This window comes from Aquarana catesbeiana, linkage group LG05, assembly GCF_042186555.1.
Source record: "Aquarana catesbeiana isolate 2022-GZ linkage group LG05, ASM4218655v1, whole genome shotgun sequence".
Lineage (NCBI taxonomy): Eukaryota > Metazoa > Chordata > Amphibia > Anura > Ranidae > Aquarana > Aquarana catesbeiana.
This window is the reverse complement of record NC_133328.1, coordinates 68,600,735-68,624,649: the sequence shown is the minus strand read 5'-3', so window position 1 is coordinate 68,624,649 and position 23,915 is coordinate 68,600,735. Positions and strand designations below refer to the sequence as shown.

Genomic DNA, 23,915 nt, shown 5'->3' with positions numbered 1-23,915 from the left:
TACTAACGGCGGCAAGATGCCTTATAGCACTACACTGGAAACGTTCTCCCCCCCCCTCTGCTGAGGATCTATATGCTAGAATAAAGGATATAGAGGTGATGGAGAAGATGACGGTCAGACTACAAGATAAACTGGAAGCACATAACAGGGTCTGGGAGCTATGGCACCTCCGGGAGGATCCACCATGACCAGGTAACACCACCGTTGATATACCTACCATACCCCCCCCTTCTACTTTCCTACTTTCCTCTTTTCCTACTATCCCCTTCTACTCTTCTATACCATGTACACCTGTGATTTCTATAAGTTATAGAGAACTAGGTTGTGATTCTACAACCACATTAAAGTTATAAACTTGCCAATAGACATATTAAATGACAGAAGATGACGCTCAGTTGGCACTTTGCAAAGTTTAAATATTGGAACATAGCAATTGAATACCAGCACTCTATACAGAAAACCTGCATTTTTGTAATATTGTTACATTTACCACTTGTTAATGCATAATGTACTGCAAAAACGAAAAAAATAATAAAAATGATATTTGAAAAAAAAAAAAAAAAAAATATAGGGGGTCAACAATGTCAAGAGTTGGTGAAAGCAGGGGATCGTCAACCGGAGATAATTCTGAAAATCATCTGGATTATTGTCCTGGAGCTCCCGCAGCAAAGGCATATGACATAATTGGTCACGATTAATAAAGCAACCAATTTTTGGTCCGAGAATTCCTCCTCCTCCTATTCCTGGACTGGACTTGGGTCAAAGCAATAACTCCAAAGCCAATAATAAATAACACGTTATCTCCTCCAATTCACAAACATGGCTGGTTGACGAGCGGGGTAGGTGCAGGGAAAAGCATAGGACACAGTCTGTGAACATGCAGCTTTTGTGCAGAAATAACACAAGCTGTTATGTTGACGTCACATGGGGCGGGTTCTCCGAGTGACGTTATTGGATGGCCTCGCCCTATGCCTATATAAGAGGTGCCGGACAGTGGGAACATCACAACGGAGAAAGACAGCTTCAGGACAAGATCGGCTTTTTTTGTTTTTTAGCGGGTAACCGGCAGCGATGAAGAACACAGTGGCGACGAGGAAGAAGATAGCTCTGAGGGAGAAGACAGTAGACAGCACAAAAAGGAGATGACGGCTCCGGGAGAAGATGGCCTTGGGGCATCTTGTAGTTTGTTAACATGTCAGTTTTTTTGGTGAATGGGTAGGGGTGCAATGTCCCTGATACCCATTCACATGGGGGATCAGGGATCCCGATAACTCCCCCCACCCAGACAACCACCAGCCAGGGTTGTCGGGAAGAGGCCCTTGTCCTCATCAACATGGGGGCAAGGTGCTTTGGGGTGGGGGGCACCATCCCATGTTGAGGGCATGCGGCCTGGTATGGTTCAGGAGGGGGCGCTCACTCGTCCCCTCCCTTTCCTGACCAACCAGGCGACATGCTTGAATAAGGGTCTGGCATGGATTTTGGGGGGACCCCACGCCATTTATTTTTTAATTTAGGCGTGGGGGGATCCCCCCAGAATCCATACTAGACCCGAAGGGCCTGGTATGGACCTGGCGGAGGGGGGCCACGCCGGTTTTTTTCACAATTTTTTTTTTAACTTTCAGCTTTTAGCAGGGAAGCCCGTTGACAGCTGATGACTCATATGTTATTAAGGACACGGCGGCCGGCTTCCCGGCCCCCTCCTTTGCAACCAGCTATAAACAGTGTGTTTACAGTGCGTTTAACTACTTACTACCCAGCCAGTGTACATAAACGGCCGGGTGGGCGCTCTCTCCTTCTGAGTGGACGTTCAGGAACATCCCTCAGAAGGAGGGGGACACTCGGACACGGCGCATCTCCGTTCGGCAGGAGGGCTCTGTGATTGGCCCTCCTGATCACATGACGGCCGTGTCCAACCATCATGTGATGTAAACACAGAGTCGGTTGCTAGGCAGTCGGCTCTCCTCTCCTCACACAGAAGCTGTCAGTGAGGAGAGGGGATTGCTGCAGCCAGCTGGTGATCAGTGAGTATGAGCTGTTTTTTACAGCTTTTTACTCGCTGATCACCAACCTAGTGTCACCACACAATGTAAAACACACATGTCCCCAAAACACGTCCCCAAATAATAAAAACACCTGTCCCCCACATATGTCCCACTAAAATCACATGTCCCAATGATTATCTGCACACATATGTCCGTGATCACCTGCGCACATCTGTACATGATCATTTGCGTACATCTGTCCGTGATCACACGAACCAATTATTATACACTTAACGGAATTTTTTTTACCAAAAACATGTATCAGAATACATTTTGGCTTAAATTTATGACAAAATTTGATTTTATTGGATTTCTTTTAAAACAGAAAGAAGAAAATATTGTTTTTTTTTCCAAATTTCTGCTCTTTTTTCGCTTATATCGCAAAAAATAAAAAACGGAGTCGTGAATAAATACCACCAAAAGAAAGCTCTATTTGTGCGAACAAAATGATAAAAATTTCATTTGGGTACAGCATAGCATGACCGCGCAATTGTCATTGAAAGTTCAAGAGCACCGAAAGCTGAATATTGGTCTGGGAAGGAAGGGGCCGAAAGTGCCCAGTATTTATGTGGTTAAAGAGCGAAAAACTTTTTTTTAACCGCAAAATGCATGAAAACTGCATGGAAAAATGCATAAAAAACATGGGTTTAAAAGTACAAAACGTGCCCGAAAAACACATCAAGCACAGTCGCACAGATGTGAACCTAGACTAAAGGAAGATTTTTAGAGCCCTTCAAGTTGATCTACAAGAAAACACTCTTCAACCAGCCTTGTGATTTAGACACCCCTGCTAGGTCCCAGACCTCTCTGCAGAACACAACAATACAGTCTAGCCCAGGACTAATGTTAGCCTTTGATTGGACAAAGAAAGAGCAGCAGTACAAAGCCCCTCCTGCTCACTTCTTTTGCACCTTCACAATGTTAGACTAACTACACTGTGCAAAACAATAAAGCAGATGATACCAACCTCATATTCTAGTTGTATCTAAAAATACATCTAACCGAGTGTAAGGCCCCTTTCACATGGGGCGGATGCGTTTGACGGACTCTGCGCTTGCTCAGTGGGGATCGCTCCACTGATCCCCGCTGAGCAGGCAGATGGCAGCCCTTGTGAAAGGGGCCTAACTTTAAAATTCATACACTTATGGATGTTTTAGATACGTTCTTTAAATGTAGCCTTTTGAAGTAGTTATCACTACACTTGTCAATAATATCACAGGACTCGTACTACTAAGTGACCCTACACTATTTTAGGTCTCTAAATTGTCCTGACCTCGATTTGTGCTTGAAAATAAATCATTAACCTGATCTGTTTTATACCAGAAATTTAATTCATCTCAGATGGAACCAACCACCCCACCAACTGAGTCTCAAATGTTTAACCACTTCAATACCGGCACTTTCATCCCCTTCCTGCCCAGGCCAATTTTTAGCTTTCAGCGCTGTCACAGTTTTGAATCACAATTACGTGGTCATGCAACACTGTACCCAAACTAAATTTTTATAATTTTGTTCACACAAATAGAGCTTTCTTTTGGTGGTATTTAGTCAACACTGTTTTTTTTTTTATTGTTTGCTAAATACATGGAAAAAGACAAACATTTTTGAAAAAAAAAAGGGTTTTCTTAGTTTCTGTGTTAAAATTTTGCAAATAAATAATCTTTCCTAATAAAGTTAGGACAAAATATATTCTGCTGCATTTCTTTGGTAAAAATAACCCAAATCAGTGTATGTTATTTAGTCTGTAGGAAAGTTATAGAGTCCACAAACTATGGTATGTATTTGAAAATTGATCAATCCTGATGTACTGATCTCATTTCTTGAGGCCCACAAATGTCAGGGTAGTACAGCTATCCCCCAAATGACCCCTTTTTGGAAAGTAGACAGTCCAATGTTTTTAGCAAGAGGCATGGCGAGTTTTTTGAAGTTGCACTTTTTTGGCATAAGTTTTTGGAAAATTAAGAAATTATTATTTTTTTCATACTTTCACCAGTGCAGTACAGCGTCATCATATAACTGGCGTGGCTGTGATCAGGGACACTGGTGACAATCGGTGAACAGAGAGATAGAACAGGGCTCTGTTCAGTGCTATTAGTGAATTAGTGTGCTATTTTGCTTCAATTGTCAGTGTAGAATATTAGTTTAGTGTCAGTCTAGGGATAGTGTGAGTGTAGTGATAAGGACCACCATTCAGCTTTGCATAGTGTGCAGCTAGAGTAGGGACAGCTCAGATAGTTTCACTCTAGTGCAGTGAGACCGTGTCAGTAATCTGGACATTAGTGTATAGCTAGAGTAGGGACAGTTCAGATAGCATCAGTGTAGTGACGGTTGAACATCTATTTGATTGCGTTGCTGCCAGTTTAACTCCATTTATGTCTGTGTGCTCTACTGTCAGTTTAACGCCATATAGTTCTGTGTGCATTACTGCCAGTTTAACGCCATATAGTTCTGTGTATGTTACTGCCAGTTTAACGCCATATAGTACTGTGTGCGTTACTGTCAGTTTAACGCCATATAGTTCTGTGTGCGTTACTGCAAGTTTTATGCCATATAGTTTTGTGTGTTACTGCAAGTTTAACGCCATTTACTTCTGTGTGTGTTACTGCAAGTTTAACGCCATAAAGGTTTATGTGCGCTACTGCCAGTTTAACACCATAAAGTTCTGTGTGCGTTACTGCCAGTTTAACGCCATATAGTTCTGTGTGCGTTATTGCCAGTTTAACGCCATATAGTTTTGTATGCTTTACTGTTTAACGTCATATAGTTTTGTATGCGTTACTGTTTAACGCCATATAGTTTTGTGTGCGTTACTGCCAGTTTAACACCATATAGTTCTGTGTGCGTTACTGCCAGTTTAATGCCATATAGTTTTGTGCGTTACTGTGAGTTTAACACCATTTACTTCTGTGTGTGTTACTGCAAGTTTAATGGCATATAGTTCTGTGTGTCCCTGTACGTTTGGCGCATTATATTGCAGTATATTATAGTGTATCTGTGTAGTGCGAGTACTCAAATTAATGTGCACCAAACACCACTTTACATAGATTAAAGTGCATCTACGTACAGATTTTCACTTCTTCTTTACATTTGCTTATAATAATGTCTGGGAGGACAACAAGGAGTGGCAGACGTTCCATTGGCACTGTAAGAGGGCCAGCAACAAATGTGTTCACAGGCAAAGGTGGACGTGGTGGTCAGTCCTCAGGAAGGGCATAATTTCCTGTTTAGTGAGTTTGCCCGTGCTATCCAGCCACAGCATGCAGAGGAGGTGGTGGACTGGCTTACTAAACCTTCCTCATCCTCTGTCACGCAAGCAGAGACAAGTGTGCAGTCCCCTGCAGTTGCCAGAGTAAACAAACCTGCCTCCTTGTCCACATCTATTCCTGCCATAGCCCCAACATCAGCCATGGAGGAGTCAGCTGAGTTATTTGACCACAGCGTCAGCCATTTGCTCCTTGATGATGCTCAGCCATTACTGGATTCAGATGTTGTTTCTGAGGTTGAGGATGACAGGAACATGAGCCCAGAGAGAGGGAAGAACACTGGTAGACAAATTGGCACTCATGTTCCCCCCAGCCGCAGTGTATTGCTAAGTTGTCCCCAGTGGTAATGATGATGACATTTTTTACAGCAAGGCCAATTCTTGCTTTCATCAAGATTACCTCTATAGGGATACGGTGGGAAGGCGCTACCGACACCCAAAGACCAATTTTTACACACCCGTTACCTCTCACCCGAATGTATCCAAAAAATCTCTAATCTTGTTCCTAGTGCACTACATTGTGGCCTCATCATACACACTGGCTCCCCAGATGTTGCTGAGCAAAATAGAGGCAGCTTGCAAGGAAAATGTCATCTTTTTTGACTTTATAAATGCAATTATTGCTGCAGCAGATTCTAGACATGGTACAGATCTGCCACTTTACAGGTAGACTAAGGGGACTCCCCAAGACACTATATTTGAAGGAATTTTTCATTTTTATGCTTATACTTTAAAAATCAAAAAATCGCAGCTCATTTAAGTTTTCATAAACTTTTTTATTGATACATATCCCGCAGGGCAGGACCCGGACCCCTATAACCATTGTATGCCCAATTACTTGCATATAAGCCTTCAAAATGGGCACTTTTGATTTTTGACGTTCGGATCCCATTGACTTTAATGGGGTTCGTTATTCGGGTCCGAACTTTCGCGGTGTTCGAAAGTGCTGGCGCGAACCGAACAGGGGTCCGTTCGGCGCATCCTTACTGGGGACAGTAAGGAAAAAAAAAATTATATTTTATTTTTATTCATTTTTTTCTTTTCTTTATGATTTTTTTTTAACACACTTTGACCAGAGCAATATACAGAGCCTTGAAAGAGTATTCATAACATGCATTGGGATTTGATGTGATAGAGCAACACAAAGTGGCACATAATTATGAAGTGGAACGAAAATGATAAATAGTTTTCAAAATTTTTTACAAATAAATATGTGAAAAGTGTGGCGTGTATTTTTATTCAGCCCCCTTGAGTCAATTCTTTGTAGAACTACCTTTCACTGCAATTACAGCTGCGAGTCTTTTTGGGTATGTCTCTACCAGCTTTGCACATCTAGAGAGAGAAATGTTTGCCCGATCTTCTTTGCCAAATAGCTCAAGCTCTGTCAGGGAATGGTATGTTCACGGTGATGTGTAGTGTTAGTTTTCCACCACACATAGCGTTTTGCTTTTAGGCCAAAAAGTTAAATTTTGGTCTCATCTGACCAGAGTACCTTCTTCCACATGTTTGCTGTGTCCCCCACATGGCTTCTTGCAAACTTCAAACGGTATTTCTTATGGCTTTCTTTCAACAATGGCTTTCTCCTTGCCACTCTTCCATAAAGGCCAGATTTGTGGAGTGCATGACTTATAGTTGTCCTGTGGACAGATTCTCCCACCTGAGCTGTGGATCTCTGCAGATCTTCCAGAGTTACCATGGGCCTCTTGGCTGCTTCTCTGAATAATACTCTTTTACCGGCCTGTAAGTTTAGGTGGATGGCCATGTCTTGGTAGGTTTGCAGTTGTGCCATACTCTTTCCATTTTCAGATGATGGATTGAACAGTGGTCCGTGAGATGTTCAAAGCTTGGGATAACCTAACCCTACTTTAAACTTGTCCACAATGTTATCCCTGACCTGTCTGGTGTGTTCTTTGGCCTTTGTGATGCTGTTTGTTCACTAAAGTTATCTAACAAACCTCTGAGGGCTTCACAGAACAGCTGTATCTATACAGAGATTAAATTGCACACAGGTGGGCTTTGTTTACTAATTAGGTGACTTCAATTGGTTCCACTAGATTTTAGTTAGGGTTATCAGAGTAAAGGGAGCTGAATACAATTGCACACCACACTTTTCAGATATTTATTTGTAAAAAATGTTGAAAACCATTTATCATTTTCCTTCCACTTCTCAATTATGTGCTACTTTGCGTTGATCTATCACATAAAATCCCAATAAAATACATTTACATTTTTGGTTATAACATGAGAAAATGTGGAACATTTCAAGGGATATGAATACTATCAAGGTACTTTGATGTTACCATAGTTAACACTGTACTACTCTGGGGAAGTGATCAGTATTTTTTTTTTTTACACATTATGTTTGCATATAGCAATGCGTTTCATTGCTATATGCAAGCATTTTGCCAAATTAAATCAATTCATTCTGTTTGTTTTGTTGTGATTAGCTGTGATTGGCCAGAGCTAATCACATGGTACAGATGAGCTGTGATTGGCCCAGTCTGTACCATGTGATCACACTAACCAATCACAGCTAGCAACACAACTGTATGCAATGCATGGCTTGAAAGGAAGCCATCCATTGTTTGCAACTATCATATGACCTGCTGTGATTGGTTACAGCAGTCACATGGTACCGGCAGTGGGCCAGTACAGTCATCAGTCATTGGCTGTGTAACAGATTGTCACACAATCTGTCACACAGCCAATGACTGATGACTGTACTGGCCCACTGCCGGTACCATGTGACTGCTGTAACCAATCACAGCAGGTCATATGACAGTCAATACTGTCAGCGCGCATTGATATCTGATGCCTTCTCTGTAGTTCTGGCTCCTGTGAACTCAGAGGGAGGTTCCGGGAGTAGTGCAGCAAGCAGGAGGTGAAGAAGGAGGGGACTTCCAATGACAGTGCTGATCACAGACTATGGAAGGGAGCATGGCGCTCGAGCACATGCCCGGATAAGGAGGTGAGATCCAATGATGAGTCTGTGTAAGCCAGCAGTGTCATGCAGAGTGTGGGGGGAGGGTGTCAGAGAGCTGGAGCATTGTGTGTATAAGGCAGCAGTGTGATCCAGGGGGAGGGGGGCAGAAAGCCGCAGCATTGTGTGTATAAGGCATGTAAACTTCATGTTAGTGGTCCGCAGGATTGAAAATTGTGAGTTTAGTGGTCCGTGAGGTTTGAAATATTGGCAACCATTGATTTAGAGCACCAAGGTAATTACAGTGGAGATTAAAGTAAGAAAGTGTTCATAGCAGAAGAGAACAGGGAAACATCGTAGGCTAGGCTTTGACTATATGTACACTTTTTTGTGTATTATATGTCATGCCGTAGGTCATCATTGCTCTATTTTTGCCATAAAAATCTATTTAATATTTTAAATACCACACTAAGTAGAATAAACTGTGTTTTTTATCTGCCCAGAGTTCAGCTTTAAGCAAATTGTGTGGCCTTGATTTGCCATGCGCACCAAGGCTTCAAACAGCTTTTAATATAAAACATTTCCATGCGAACATATTACTTTCTCCTGTAAAAGAACACAAAGAGCATTTCTTATTACCTGATTTCCATTAGCTTGAAGGCTCTTCTGTTGTGGTTCTGAAACTGTTGCAGTAGAAGTGGTGGCATAAGTGTATGTCACTTGAGGAATCAAGATAGTCCGCTTGTTGGCAGCTAGTGCTCTAAGACAGGGAACACTATTCTGATCTGTAATGGCAACAATTGTAGGTAACTGGGCAGTGACTGTGGGAATAGCAATGTTTATGGGATTGGCACTTGGGTTTATAATTAGAGCTGGCTCCGATTTTGGGACATTGTCCACTTGCATTGGCTCTTTTTTAACACAACACAAGTTCAAGGGTTCTTCTTGAACAGAATAAGCACTGCTCTGGTAAACACTAGTTATGGAAGGTCGCTCCAACCCATTTCCAAGCTGCTTTGGTAAAGATAAATCGAGAGGTTCCATTTGCTGCTCTTGGTCACCTTGTACCTCGTCGGATATTGTTGCACCATCTGAGTTTTTCAGAGAAGAGAGGTTTAGTGGTGATGGGGAGGTTGTGCCACTCTCTGAACCATTTTCAGCCAATGGTTGGGAGGGGTCATCGTTTGGGGGGTTCTGCAAATCATTATCTTCATTCTGAACATTACTGTCTTCTTGCAGTTCAGTATTCTTCTCTGGTAAGGTACCATCCTGATCAGCTTTTGGTGAAGATGACCTAGAAGATTGGAGAGAAATTTCTCCATTTTGCATTTTTTCAAACCATTTTCTTACCACGTCCTGTGGTAGGTTTACAGAATCAGCAATTTTAGAAAGTTCTGCAGCACTTGGCTGTGCATTCAGAGCATAGTAGGCTTTCAGAAGTGATAAGAGGTTTTTTAATGGTGGTTGACTAGGTGTAAGGTTTCCATCTGTGGTTTCCACTGATGAAGACTCAGACTTTATGGATTCAGCCTTGCTACTTTCAGGAAGTGGAGTACTGCTTTTCTGATCATAGTGCTTAGGTTCTTGAAGTGCATTGGAATCTGGTGGCTGATCTTCACAAAGCGTGCAAGTGCTCTCCTCTGTAAACTTTGTATCCTCAGTTTTAATAGTTAGATCTTCAGGTAATTTTTCAGTCTTGCAGACTTCTGCTGGGACTTCTTTTTTTAGGTTCTGTGGAACAACTGGAAGCTGGCTTGGCTGCTCTAAGCTGTAATTGATGATTATTTTGGTTGTCCCATCTTGATCAACCAAAGGAAGACTAAAAGCTGAAATTACAGAATGACCCGCTTGCTGTATGGTTGCAGAAGTAATAGTCCCTTGTTCTTTGGATGTAAGATTGGCGTGGTTATTTTCTAACACTTGTCTGATTACATTCCCATCAACAGCCATCTTAAGAACATTTTGAATGTCACTAAGGTTAATACTAATAGGTGATACCAGGCCCATAGTTGGTAGAACAACAGCTTGTACTACACCCTGAGGAGAACTGGTTGCCTGGAGAGGGTTAACACCACTAAACACCCCATTTGGCAAAGGGGCAGAACAGTTGATTCCTGACGCAACCACAATAGGCTTAATTTCATAATCCACAGGTTCCGTTTTAATTTGGTTTATTGGAAGTTGCTCCTGTAAAGGCTTGTTCTCGATCTTTTGTCGAATTGGTGGCCGTACTGGACTGCCAGGGGATGCAGACAGGGAGGGGGAGGAGCACTGGGGGGTCTTCAAACCGGAACGTGCACGTCCATTGACCGGAATTACGCCAATACATTTTTTACTGCTTATATGGGAACTATAGGAACCAGAATGGGAAAATCTCTTCTTGCAGTTTGGGCATTCATATGGCTTCTCTCCTATAAAATAAAACACAAAAGTCAAGTATGTCAGCAAACTTGATGAATTACTTCAAATAGTGTTCTGTAATGCCCAGATAGGGGAAACCATAGCTTTGAGGTATAATGATGACTAGGGATGAGCTGAGTATTCGGTCCAAATGAAAGTTCAGACCCGATATTTGGCATGGATGAACATAAGCGTCCTGCTGTCAAAAGTTGCTAAGGAAACGCCCAGCCAGTGAATTGAATGTGCTGGGTGATGTAGTGGTTGCTAAGTTGCTTTAGTACATGTTCTCCAGGTCAGTGCCCATCCCCCTATCATGTTTGTTTGACAATCCCTAGGCTAATAGCTAAGACAATGGCTATTATTAATTTTTATGGGTTTGGCTCCCATTGAGAGGGAGGTGTTATGTAGTCCTAACAGTGTTATGTGGGTATGGAGGAGCATGTGACTCACGCCCACATTACAGCACTCGTGCTTGGCCAAATGGGATTTGGGAGAGAGCCCTAGGCCCTATACTTGCTCCAAACCACACCTTATACAGGCCATTCTCTCATTGCTTTCTGCGACCAAAATGAGCAGTGGGGTAGCGAATGAAAGGTAAGTATGTACAGATGGTGGGGCTGACAATAGATATATATAATCTGCTGCTTTATTCTGCATAGGCAAACCACAGATTCACTTTAAAATATTCCCTATCAATTCACTAAAATCTTCATAGCGGGAAAAAAATAATAAGGGTGGCGTCACCATTAACTTCCTTCCTTTTCTTTAACATTATGTCCTCCAAAATTACAAGTGCATAGATATGTTCAAACTTTAAAATGCTTTTACAGAAAATTTTTTGCAGTTTTTACAGAAAGAAAGTCAAATATCTCCAGTCAGCATGGATGAAAATGTGTTATCAAAGGACTTACCACTGTGAATCCGTAAATGTTCTTTTAGATGGTGTTTGTATTTGAAAGCTTTTCCACATTCAGTGCATTTGAATTTTCTGTTTCCACCAGACTGTGTTACATGCCTCTGTAAGAGAGGAAAATTCATAACTATATCGCAAGAGGAAGATAGCATTCTGACTGGGTACAGTACTCAAAAAACCTGCGTACATTGTGACCTAAATTAGAAGAAAAAAAAGTTTTAGTTGTTTTGCACTCCTATTATTTAATTCCCCGTGCCCCATGTATCATCACTTTCACAGTGTCAGTACAAATCGACCCCTTCTCCAATACATCAAAAACACATACAGTAAGCAGAGGAAGGTTTTGCGTTACAGCTTATCACATATAATGCAGCACGGAGGACAAGGACATTCAGCTCCCTTCTATTTAGCTACTATTCTATTAGAACCATGTTTTCAGGTTTTGCATATATGTTATAAAGCACATTTTAGGCCTGACAATTAGTTAAAACCCCCAAAACATTATATATTTTCTGAAAGCAGGGACCCTGGAGAATAAACTGAGAGTAGTTACAGTTTTTATGCCACCCAGTATTAACGCACATTTTTATCAAATGCATATTTTTGAGCAAAATACACACAAAAGTTAATTTTAGAGCACACGAACAATACATTATCCAATTTTTTGGTATCATTTAAAGATATGATGAGTAAATAGATACACAACATGCCAAGCCTTATAATTGCATGCGCCTGGAAATGGTGACAAACTTCAGTCCCCAAAATTGTTTGTGAGCGACACTTTGAAAAGCCTTTAGGAGTTATCATTTGTAGAGTGCAAGCCCTAGAATTTTTGCTCTGTACATGGGGGTGTGGGCTTAAATAAATGTTTTTGTGTTTTATTATTTATTTTTACACTTAAGCAATATCCCCCTATGTGATAGAATACTGTAATGACTGGTCCTGGTAAAGAAGACACGAGGGGGTCTATTCGATCCATAAGGCTCGGTTCACACTAGGACGACATGTCAGGCGACCTAGTCGCCTAACAAGTAGCGTCCCGTTCTGTACAAAGGAACCGTTCTAAGGGGACCGACGCAAGTCGCTCCGACTTAGAAAAAGGTTCCTGTACTACTTTGGGGGCGACTTGCATTGATTTCTATACTTGCAAATCACCCAGGCAGTCGTGTGCAAGTCGTGCCGCCCCTAGTGTGAACCGAGCCTTAGTCTCCCTGTCCTCCATTGAGGTTGACTCGCTTCTTTCTCAGCCACATCAGCCAAGGAAAGTGATAGGAGGAAGTTATGTCCCATCATTGGTATTAGTAGAAGGAATAGTGCCCTATTGTTTGTGTCAGTTGGAGGAATAATGCCCCATTGTTAGTGTCAGTGGGGGGAATAGTGCCCCATTGTTGGTGTCAGTGGGAAGAATAGTGCCCCATTATTGGTGTCAGTGGGACATATAGTGTCCCATCGTTGGTGTCAGTAGGAGGAATAGTGCCCCATCGTTGGTGAAAGTGGGAGGAATAGTGTTCCATTATTTACATCAGTGGGAGTAAATATGCCCCATTGTTAGTGTCAGTGGGAAGAAGTGTCCCATTGTTGCTGTCAGTGGAAGGAAGGGTGCCTCATCCTTGGTGTCAGTGAGAGAAATAGTGCCTTGTATCAGTGGTAGGAATAGTGCCTCAATCCTTTATTTGGCCTGCAGGCCACAGTTTGGAGACCACTGCCATAGAATAATATCAACTTTAATTTTGCTGCCTACTGCTGCTTAACATTGCAGCTAACACATAGGGGGTTATTTACGAAAGGCAAATCCACTCTGCACTACAAGTACAAACTACAAGTGCAAAGTGCACTTGAAATTGCAGTCGCTGTAAATCTGAGGGGTAGATCTGAAATGAGGGGAAGCTCTGCTGATTTTATTATCCAATCATGTGCAAGCTGAAATGCTGTTTTTTATTTTCCTTGCATGTCCCCCTTGGATCTACAGCGACTGCACTTCCAAGTGCACTTTCAGTGCAATTTGTCTTTAGTAAATAACCCCCATAGGCTGCATAGCTAGGTGACATAAATGTTACTCTACTGTATATAGGGGTTGATTTACTAAAGGCAAATCCAATTTGCACTACAAGTGCAGTTGCTGTAGATCTGAGGGGGACATGCAAGGAAAATAAAAAACAGAATCTTTGCTTGTACATGATTGGATGATAAAATCAGCAGAGCTTCCCCTCATTTCAGATCTTCCCCTCAGATTTACAGCGACCGTACTTTCAAGTGCACTTGCAGCGCAGTGTGGATTTGCCTTTAGTAAATCAATCCCATAGTCTCTGAATTCATATCAATAGATGTTTTCTTTGAGCTGTAATGGTCATTTAAAAATCAGAATGTAGTTGTAAAATGAAGCAAGCTGAAATGAGTAAACTGAGAAACAGATAAACCCAGACCTGACACCCTTTAAACGTATGTGTACTACATAATACACCCCGTTTCCCCAAAAATAAGACCTAGCGTGATTCTCGGTGATGGCTGCAATATAAGCACTACCCCCAAATAAGCCCTACCCTGTTTCCCTGAAAAAAAGCCCTTCCCTGAAAATAAGACCTACAAGGACTTTAACTAGGGCTTATTTGGGGGGTAGGGCTTCTATTGCAGCCGACACCGACAATCATGCTAGGCCTTATTTTCGGGGAAACAGGGTATGTATATCATTCCCACCCGCACCACTACATCCTGGGGACTGACAGCACAGTGAAGGTTGCATTGCAATATGCAAAGTTGAGTCTTTCCAGGTTTGGATCTACCTATCCAGTAAGTCATGCTGAGGAGAAATGAAGACATATAAGTCACATTGCACAGACTGTGCTGTAGTAATGTATCCATTCTACATAAAGAGAAAAAAAAGAAATGCAGGAATTCTACCATAAAATGATATTCTGTAACTTCAGAAGGAAAATGCAGCCAAACTCATGCCTTTTATGATGATGGTTTGGAACAGGTTGAGCTTCATCGGAGCTGCAGGTGTAGAAATAAACAGGAAGGGAAGGATGTGAGGCAGTGCTGTCCACCTAAAGCCTTCTTCCACTTACTTGATCTTTTCCTGACTTGTGGGATGTCATGTGACGGTCCAGCTGGGTTCTGTAGGCAAACGTGTAGCTGCACATAGAGCAACTAAAGTTGTCTTCATTCTTTTCATGCCGGTATTTGATGTGTTCCTTCAAGGAAGTGTAACGTTTGTATCCCCTGTCACAATACGGACATGTCAGGAGCTGGGAGAATGCGTCTGGAGTTCCTGCAAATAGAGATCAGGCTATGACACAGCTGCATCTGGACGTTAATACCAAACAATACAAACAATTCAGTACAATAGTCTTCATTTTACCCCCTGCAGTAAGAAGTTATTAAAGGTTTATCAATAGTGTACAAGGTTTTACTCTACAGTGCCATGAAGGGTGAAATGACCTTTTTTTTTTCCAAAGGATGGAGTTAGCCCCATATTGAACTGCTGCACAACTGCTACATTGGGAATCTGCTGAACCAGCCAAATTTCGATCCTTGTATGGGCTAGCTGGTTGTATACAAGTTGATCTATTGGTTGACTTGTGTACAACCAGCCTGTAGGGTTTTTCCCAAACGATCAGTGCCACCAGCTATAGCCAGCAACACTGATCATTGAGTTCTGGGAGCTTTCCCCGCTGGCAGAACACAATAGTGTTGCGGGAAGGATTCCCCCATCAGCACTGAGTGTGTTGATGGGGAAAGCTGCACATTTTTTTTCTGCCACCCTGCTGGTATGTATGGCCTGCCTCAAGCCTAGTACACACGATCAGTTTTTTTTTTTGCTCAACCCAGAGGGCTGAATGAAAAAAAAACTAAAGAGCTCGGGAGGAGATCCTGTACTAACAATCCAATGTTAGTACAGCGATCTCCCTGCTGAGATATTGTGTTCTGACAGGGGACCCCCCGGCAGAACACACCTGAGAGCGCTGATCGGATGCTGATAGGCAGACATTCTTTGGTCATATCCCTTTTGACAGAAGCTTCTGTCGGATCAGCTGCCGTACACACGGGCCGAATGTTGGTCGGTTTCTATTGAACCGGTCGATACTGCCCAATATTCGGCCCGTGTGTATGGAGCTTTAGCCTATGAAATGGAAGTATTGGTACAAAGTCTATCTTACAATGCATCTTAACTGGCAACTTAATACAGCCAACTTCAGGGCATTAATACCCAACTGCCGCACATATGTGTCTATGCTACTCTGAGGTTCTGTGCTGGCAGTTCACTCACACCACACTTGACTGAGCTGTCACCGACAGCTCCCACTGTCTGTTTGTGATTGGGAGCCAGCAGGATGTGTTCCCAATTATGTGACTGCCAATCACAGCGTTCATGTAATCGGGAAGCCTCTTTTGCCTCCTATTGAGGGTACCTACATAGAAGACTGCTCTGAGGTTGGATTAATTCGTTCTATTGGGCTTTAAGAAGTGCAGAAATGCCTAACTGATCATGATGATGTAATTTCTCAAACACTAGGAATAAATCAGTGTGCGATAGTGAATGGCTTTCATACTACCCAGACTGACAAGGTCTATTTCGAGGCTGCGCACTGTCATCCTTCTTCAATCTTACAGCTGAAGAGGTTTCACAATAGACCTTACTAACACATGGTAGCTCTAGCACTTTTGTACATTGTAAACACAATAGGGAACAAACACAGAATCCTATCTAAAGTGAAAAAAAGAACAAATGCTGCAAGGTAAAAATTTTAACACAGGAGCAAAAGAGACCCTATTGGTCTCTTCTGTTACAACTAGTTCTCCCTGCCTGTCAGCACTGATAATGTACAAGGAGCCACACACATGTAGCTCAGTGTACATTTATGGCACTGCTTTGTGTTGTGATGATGTGACTTCAGTGCACATGGGCGGGTGTGATGTCATCATGGCCTGGCCAATCAAGTGACGGAACAGTCTGAACCTAGAAGGAAAACAGTGAGAAGATGGAAGTTTCCATGACCAGCGGGGGGCGCTGACAGCACAACACTGGAGGGGATTGTTTGACAGGTTATGCCCCGTACACACGATCGGAAATTCCGCCAGCAAAGGTCCGATGTGAGCTTTTGGTCGGAAATTCCGACCATGTGTATTCTCCATCGGACTTTTGGTGGTGGAATTTCCGCCAGCAACAGATTGAGAGCAGGTTTTCTATTTTTCCGTCGGAAAAAGTTCCTATCGGAAATTCTGTTCATCTGTATGCAATTCCAACGCACAAAAAACCGCGCATGCTCAGAATCATCACTTCGTATGGAACATCCCTTTTCTAGTGCCGTTGTATGTGTTGTACGTCACCGCGTTCTTGGCGGTCGAAAGTTCAGAGAACTTTTATGTAACCGTGTGTATGCAAGCCAAGCTTGAGCGGAATTCCGACGGAAAAACCTTGGTTTCCGATCGTGTGTACAGGGCATAAGTCTACAATAATATGCTAATATGCTCCGCATACTAGCATATTATGGCTAACAACTCCATATGCAGCTCAGTGTACATTTAGGGCACTGCTCTGTGATGATGTGACTTTAGTGCACATGGGTGGGTGTGACATCATTGTGGCCTGGCGGAGTGACCAAACATTCTGAACCTGGAAGGAAGACCAGGAGAAGATGGAAGTTCCCATGACCAGTGGGGGTGCTGACAGCGCAACACTGGAGGGGATCAATTGACAGGTAAGTCTACAATAATATGCTATAATTGCTCTGCATATTAGCACAATATAGCTAACAACTCCATATACAGCTCAGTGTATAGTTACGGCATTGCTCATTGTTGTGATGACATGACGTCAGTGCACATGGGGGGGTGTGACATCATCGCGCCTGGCCAATCAAGTGGTTAAATTCTGCCTTCCGCCTGTCATAATGAAGTATGTCTGAAAGTCATGATGTGCTTATTGCAGTGTCACTTCTTATTTCCCCATATTTGCATTACGGTATTTTATATTTAGATTTGCAGAATTACCTTTAAGAGGGTACCGATGTGTCACACAGTGTAATCAGCATCCTAGATGAATAACTGAAGAGGTAATACTAATGGCAGGATAAACCAATTGAAAGGATTCCCCTGCCAAGACTAAGGCTGGGTTCACATATGTGCGAATTGGATGTGGGTTTCCTCGCATTCAATTCGCATGACATGTGAGTGTGACCAACTCTCAATGGAGCCGGTTCATTCAGGTCTGGGTGGCTGTGGTCCGCATTCCAAAAAGGTCCTGTGCGTGTTTGGGTCTGTTTCAGATGCGAAATCGGGCAAAAATTTGGACCTGATTTGCACCTGAACCAGTGAACAGGAATGTACCAGACCCCATACTGGGAACAGTGGCCGCACATACAGTATGTGAACCCGGCCTTAAGTGGCAGAGCACAGAATGTGCACAATGAAGCCCAATCACTGAAATACGAGTGTTGATTGGTTGCTATGGGTTACTGCACTTTGCTCTATATATTCAGCCGCAATCTTTTTCCATTTACAAGATGATCTATCCACCTGCGCAGCAAAGATATATAATAAATGTGCTGCCTTCCTGAATTTTTAAGCACAGGTCATATTTCAAGTCTGCAGAAAAAAAAAAAAAAAACTTTAATTTTCTCTGCCTGCAGACATAAGAGATGGTGTACAATTTTGCAGAGTCTAACGTCTGTAGAAGTCACACATTTATATTGCCAATCTGACCTCCGGAATAGAGAGTGAGATATGATAACAGGGGTAAGGTGTTATATCTCTTCTTCAAAGTAATCTCTCCCCCATCATACACCGTCTGTAATTCACAGTATTTTTTTTTCACAATGTAATCTTTACTACAAGACACAATTTACACTACCTATGTGGAATTATTTTTATCTGTAACAATACTTTATTTTCATGTCAGCTGAGTGTTTAGTACCTGTTGCCTTCACCTGGAGAGCTCTGATTAAAGGAAAACAGGACCAATATAAATATGGACATTCTGAGAGTTTATTTACTAAAGCTAGAGAGGGCAAAATGTGTCACAATTTTGCAAAGAAACCAATCAGCTTCCAGGTTTTATTGCTAAAGCTTAATGAACCGCTTCCCGACCGCTGCACGATGATATACGTCGGCAAAATGGCACGGGTGGGTAAAAGCGCGTACAGGTACATCCCCTTTAAGAAGCGGCACTTCGGGCGCGTGCGCAGCGTCCTCCATGACCATGGGTCCCGCGGACTCGATGTCCGTGATTGTGTCACGGAGAGGTAGAACGGGGTGCCTTTGTAAACAAAGCATTTCCCCGTTCTGCCTAGTGACATGACAGAGATCACTGCTCCCTGTCATCAAGAGCAGTGATCGCTGTCCTGTGTGTTGAAGCCCATCCCCCCCACAGTTATAATCACTCCCTAGGACACACTTAACCCCTTCATTGCCCCCTAGTGGTTAACCCCTTCACTGTCAGTGTCATTTATACTGTAATCAGTGCACTTTTATAGCACTGATCGCTGTATAAATGACAATGGTCCGAAAAATGTGTCAAAAGTGTCCGATGTGTCCTCCATAATGTCGCAATCCCAATAAAAATTGCAGATCGCCACCATTACTAGTAAAAAAAACAGAATAATAAAAATGCTATAAATCTATCCCCTATTTTGTAGACGCTATAACTTTTGTGCAAACCAATCAATATACGCTTATTGCGATTTTTATGTAGAAGAATACATATCGGCCTAAACTGAGAATAAAATTTGCTTTTTTTTTTTTTTTTTTTTAAATGGGGATATTTATTATAGCAAAAAGTACAAAGTATTGTGTTTTTTTTTTTTTCAAAATGGTCACTCTTTTTTTGTTTATAGCGCAAAAAATAAAAACCGCAGAGGTGTTTGGGTGCAACATCGCATGACCGCGCAATTGTCAGTTAAAGCGACACAGTGCCGTATCGCAAAAAGTGCTCTGGTCAGGAAGGGGGGTAAAATCTTCTGGGGCTGAAGTGGTTAATAGAATGTTTTAGAACAGTGGTCTCCAAACTGTGACCCGCGGGCCAGATGTGGCCTTTGCTTGTTTTTATCCAGCGCTTGGAGCATTATTTCCCCCACCAATATGAGTTACTATTCCACCAACGATGTGACACACTTCCTACCACGGACACCAACGATAGGGAATTATTTCTCCCACTAATACCAATGATGAAACCTTGTTGACAGTGATTGATGCCAGGGCATTTTCTACTACAATTGGCCACAGTCCAGCCCCCCCCCCCTTTTTTTTTTAAAATGGGGATATTTATTATAGCAAAAAGTACAAAATATTGTGTTTTTTTTTTCAAAATTGTCGCTCTTTCTTTGTAGCGCAAAAAATAAAAACTGCAGAGGTGATCAAATACCACCAGAAGAAAGCTCTACTTGTGGGAAAAAAGGACGTCAATTTTGTTTGGGTGCAGCGCTGCACAACTGCGCAGTGCCGAATCGCAAAAAATGGCCTGGTCATTCAGCAGCCAAATCTTCCGTGGCTGAAGCGCTTAAACAAACTGAGGTTAGAAGCTGATTGGTTTATCTGCAGAATTGTGACTCATTTTGCCCTCTCTGGCTTTAGTAAATAAACCCCTTAGTCTTCTGAAGCAGTGTGAATGGCAACAAGCAAAGAAGTCCCAGCACTGTCCTCTATGTTCATAAATATTGCAAGATAAACCAAAACCACTGTCTACTGTGCTTAGATTTTCCTTCTTTTGACCTTTCTTAAGAGAAATGTGGGGTCTGTTATGTCACACTTTTCCCTCTGGCTCCAGTATTTGGTTCACTGTCCCAAAACATGCATATACACCGATCAGCCATAACTTTATGACCACCCACCTAATATTGAGTAGGTCCCCCTTTTGCTGCCAAATAGCCCTGATCCATCAAGGCATGGACACCACTAGACCTCTGAAGTAATACTGTGGTATCTGGCATCAAGACATCAGTAGTAGATCCTTTTTAAGTCCTGTGGGTTATAAGTTGGGGCCTCCATGGATCAGACTTTTTTTTCCAGCACATCCCATAGATAGGTAGTTACATCACCAACTATTCCCCCACATCCCCTAAGGTTAGGTTCACACTGATGTACTGCGATTTCAACGACGTTTGTAGTGCGATTTGAAGGATTACAGGCAGTGCAACTTCATCTGCGTTCCTGTGTTATTCCAATGCGTTTGCAATGCACAGGCACACTCAAGTCAGAAAGTGCACAGCTATTTTTCAGAGTGAATCCCATACAAAGGGTTAATCTTTCAGGGTACCGTACTACTTAGGCACAAGATATTCAGTATATCATAGCAAATATTAACTTTTTACGTTCAGGTCTACTTTGAAGTCTACGCATATCTGCACTTTATTTTTACATTTTTGACAGAGCAGAGAGGATTTAAAAGCCCTTTTAGGTTATTGTTAACCATGGGAGACATTAACCTTTACTTCCTGTTCTAGAGACAAAAGAGGAAGTGAGAGGAATTCTCTCTCTTAGACAGTTGTCACTGGAACAAGTTTCCTCCACTGGAAGATTTCATGTCACCTCTTGTTCAGGTTCAAACTCCAAAATGTTGGATTTCCAATCACCTTTTGTCCCAGTGACAAAGGTTAACAGGAGAAATAGTCCAAGGGGCTGATTTACTAAAGGCAAATAGACTGTGCTCTTTGCAAAGTGCGATTGCACACTGCAAGAGCAGTTGCTCCAGAGCTCAGTATATAAGCTGAGGCTCTGCTGACTTCCATCATCCAATCACTTGCAAACAAAAATGCTGTTTTTTTATTTTCGTTGCATGTGATTGGGTATAATTTTGCCAAATGAATCTTTGCCTCATTTATCAGGCTATGGAGAAACTGCACTTGCAGAGTGCAACTGCATTTTGCAAAGTGCACAGTCTATTTGCCTTTAGTAAATCAACCCATAAATCTCCCCGGGGACAATGACTACAATAAAAACTTTAGGCTGGGTTCACACTACTGTGAATTGGATGTGGGTTTCCCTGCATCCAATTCGCATGTCAGGAGATTGTGACCGGCTCTCTATGGAGCTGGTTCACACATCTCCGGAGTGGCTCTGATGCGAATTGCACAGGAGTCCTGTGCGTCTTCGGGTCCGTTTCCGGTCTGAATTCAGCCAAAAATTTGGCCTGAAATTGGACCTGAAAACAGTGAATGGGGACATACCGGACCCCTGCTGATGTCTGAACCCAGCCTTAGAGAAATTCAAATACTTCCCTACTCTATTCAACATTAAAATAGCCAGGCAACTAGCATTTTTAGAACAATGTAACCAATGACAGACCAGTTATTTTTCTAGGTATAGATTTTCTTTCAGAAAGACCCCTTTGTGCTTTGTACAAAATGAGAACCAGTCAGACACATCTGGGAAGATTCTTCACATTGCACAGCTGTCAAAATATGTATACCTAATACCTAAATATGTAAAGGATAATTTCAGATGTTTCTGATAAGAGGCCCAGGTTGTTTTCCAGCCTCCTTTTTTCATGCATAAGAAAGGTTAGCGCTCCATCTATTTCATATAGTTACCATTTTCATCGTGACCACTGGCCTCCGGTGTGCCTTGCCTCTGGTCATCCTCGGGAGCTTCTGGATAGATGACAGCTGTGTCGCTCTGCTGAAGGAACTCTTCCACATTTGGATCATGGTTTTGCTCATTTTCAACATCTGAATCACATTCTTCATCATGAACTTCTAAAACAATGCAAATGAATTAGGATTAATAGCTCTTTGTTAGGAGAATTTTCAGAAGCATTGAGGAAAAAGAATAGCCATACAATTGGATGTACAAGTAAAATATTTAATTTTACTATAAGTTTGTATTATTATCTCCCATGCAACATAGCTACTTTAAACTGCGAGGTTACATTTGGTTGCATGCTGGAACTGTTTAGACGTCATGCTTTCTTTGCTCTCTAGCCCAGGTTAAAACTTGTATACAATATATACATATAATTGTTTAGCTTTACTAAAACAAAGAATTCTACTTGTACATGCGACTGCATTGCAAGATTTTATTTTCCGTTATCCAGAAATACCAGCCAATAAATCACAGATGCAAGCTAGAAAATTGCTGTTACATACAGGAATCCTGACTAATTGAAAACACTCCAGCCAGAGGTTACTGTAATATTTTAAATGATGATGTCATTTAAGTCACAATCTCTTCTCATTTACTTGTCATAAAGATGTAAATGCCAGGAATTAAGTGACCATTATCAAAAATTAGCAGGAAGAGACCAATACCTTCTCAGAAGACATGCTTCTTACTTACAAAAAGGTGCAGGGCACCCAAAATTATGGATATAGTTAAAGGTGGAGAAGACCACCTCTGTTCCCATCCTCCAATTGAAGGCCCTAAATGCCATCTCCCTGATCTGATGGATCGGAAGGCAGTCTGATAAATTCTCCAGTAAAGTCAAAGTGACGTTTATTTGACCTCTTTGTCTCAGTCTAGACTTTACCTGATGGATTGAAAGAACTTGGCTATAAAAACGAGCTTTATTTTCACAGGTTAGTCAAGCTTTCTTACTGCAGTATGCCTCTAGGTAACATCATGCAAGTCTGAGAACATTTAGGGGATAAGTTACTCCAAACAACGTGATTGGAGGAGATACTGGTCACATGACTTTATCAGGAAATATGAACAGGTTCTCCTAACAGCTTTTTCTTTTTTTTAACTCCATTCATTTGTAGAGCGCACCGCTTCCTTCATAGTCCTAAACAAGTGGAACACCAAACACAAAAAGTTTACTGCTGTGCTTTTCAAATGAACGGGTTTTCTCAGAGCTAGGGCTTTAACAAGACCATGCCGCTACATTATAAATGTTTTTTGAATTTTTTTTTTATGGCATCTAACAATTTTTATTTTCACAATAAAGCCTAAGAATGCAAGACCCTCCAGTGTACCACCAGATGACCTAATCACCTTCTATAGGCCTTATCACCTTCTATGAGGCAGGTCCAGATAAAGTTCAGTTCAGAATAGGCACTAGGGAGTCTGAATCAGCTACTGCAGGGGTCTCAAACTGGTGGCCTTTCAGCTGTTGCGAAACTACAAGTCCCATCATGCATCTGCCTGTGGGAGTCATGCTTGTAACTGTCAGCCTTGCAATGCCTCATGGGACTTGTAGTTTAGCAACAACTGGAGGGTCACCAGTTTGAGACCCCTGAGCTACTGGCATATAATAAGTCTTGGGGCTTTCCAATGGTGCTCCCCAACAAGTCCCATGGAGTCAGGTTTTCCCTGCTGTAGGTTGGACAGTCTAATTTCTTTGGCTTATATTCTTTAAAGTGTATCTAAAGTCAAAATTTTTTTTTGTTTTGGATAGAGAAGAGGGGTTCAAAACCCCTGTCAGATTTGTTACTACTGGGCAGATTTGCC

The 23,915-nt window shown here is 42.1% G+C and overlaps 1 protein-coding gene across 2 annotated transcripts in view; it reads right to left on the bottom strand.

Moving 5' to 3' along the window:
- ZEB1 (zinc finger E-box binding homeobox 1) overlaps window positions 1-23,915 on the bottom strand; it is a 236,990-nt gene that overhangs the window by 38,489 nt on the left and 174,586 nt on the right. Inside the window, exons 4-7 of one of the 2 annotated variants that reach the window (XM_073629854.1) lie at window positions 22,061-22,222; window positions 14,603-14,805; window positions 11,536-11,641; window positions 8,864-10,635 (exon numbers count right to left, since the gene is read on the bottom strand). In XM_073629854.1, coding sequence (XP_073485955.1) covers window positions 8,864-10,635; window positions 11,536-11,641; window positions 14,603-14,805; window positions 22,061-22,222 — 2,243 coding nt within the window. Of the gene's footprint in view, window positions 1-8,863; window positions 10,636-11,535; window positions 11,642-14,602; window positions 14,806-22,060; window positions 22,226-23,915 lie in introns of both variants that reach the window. The other variant, XM_073629853.1, reaches the window with a different exon arrangement.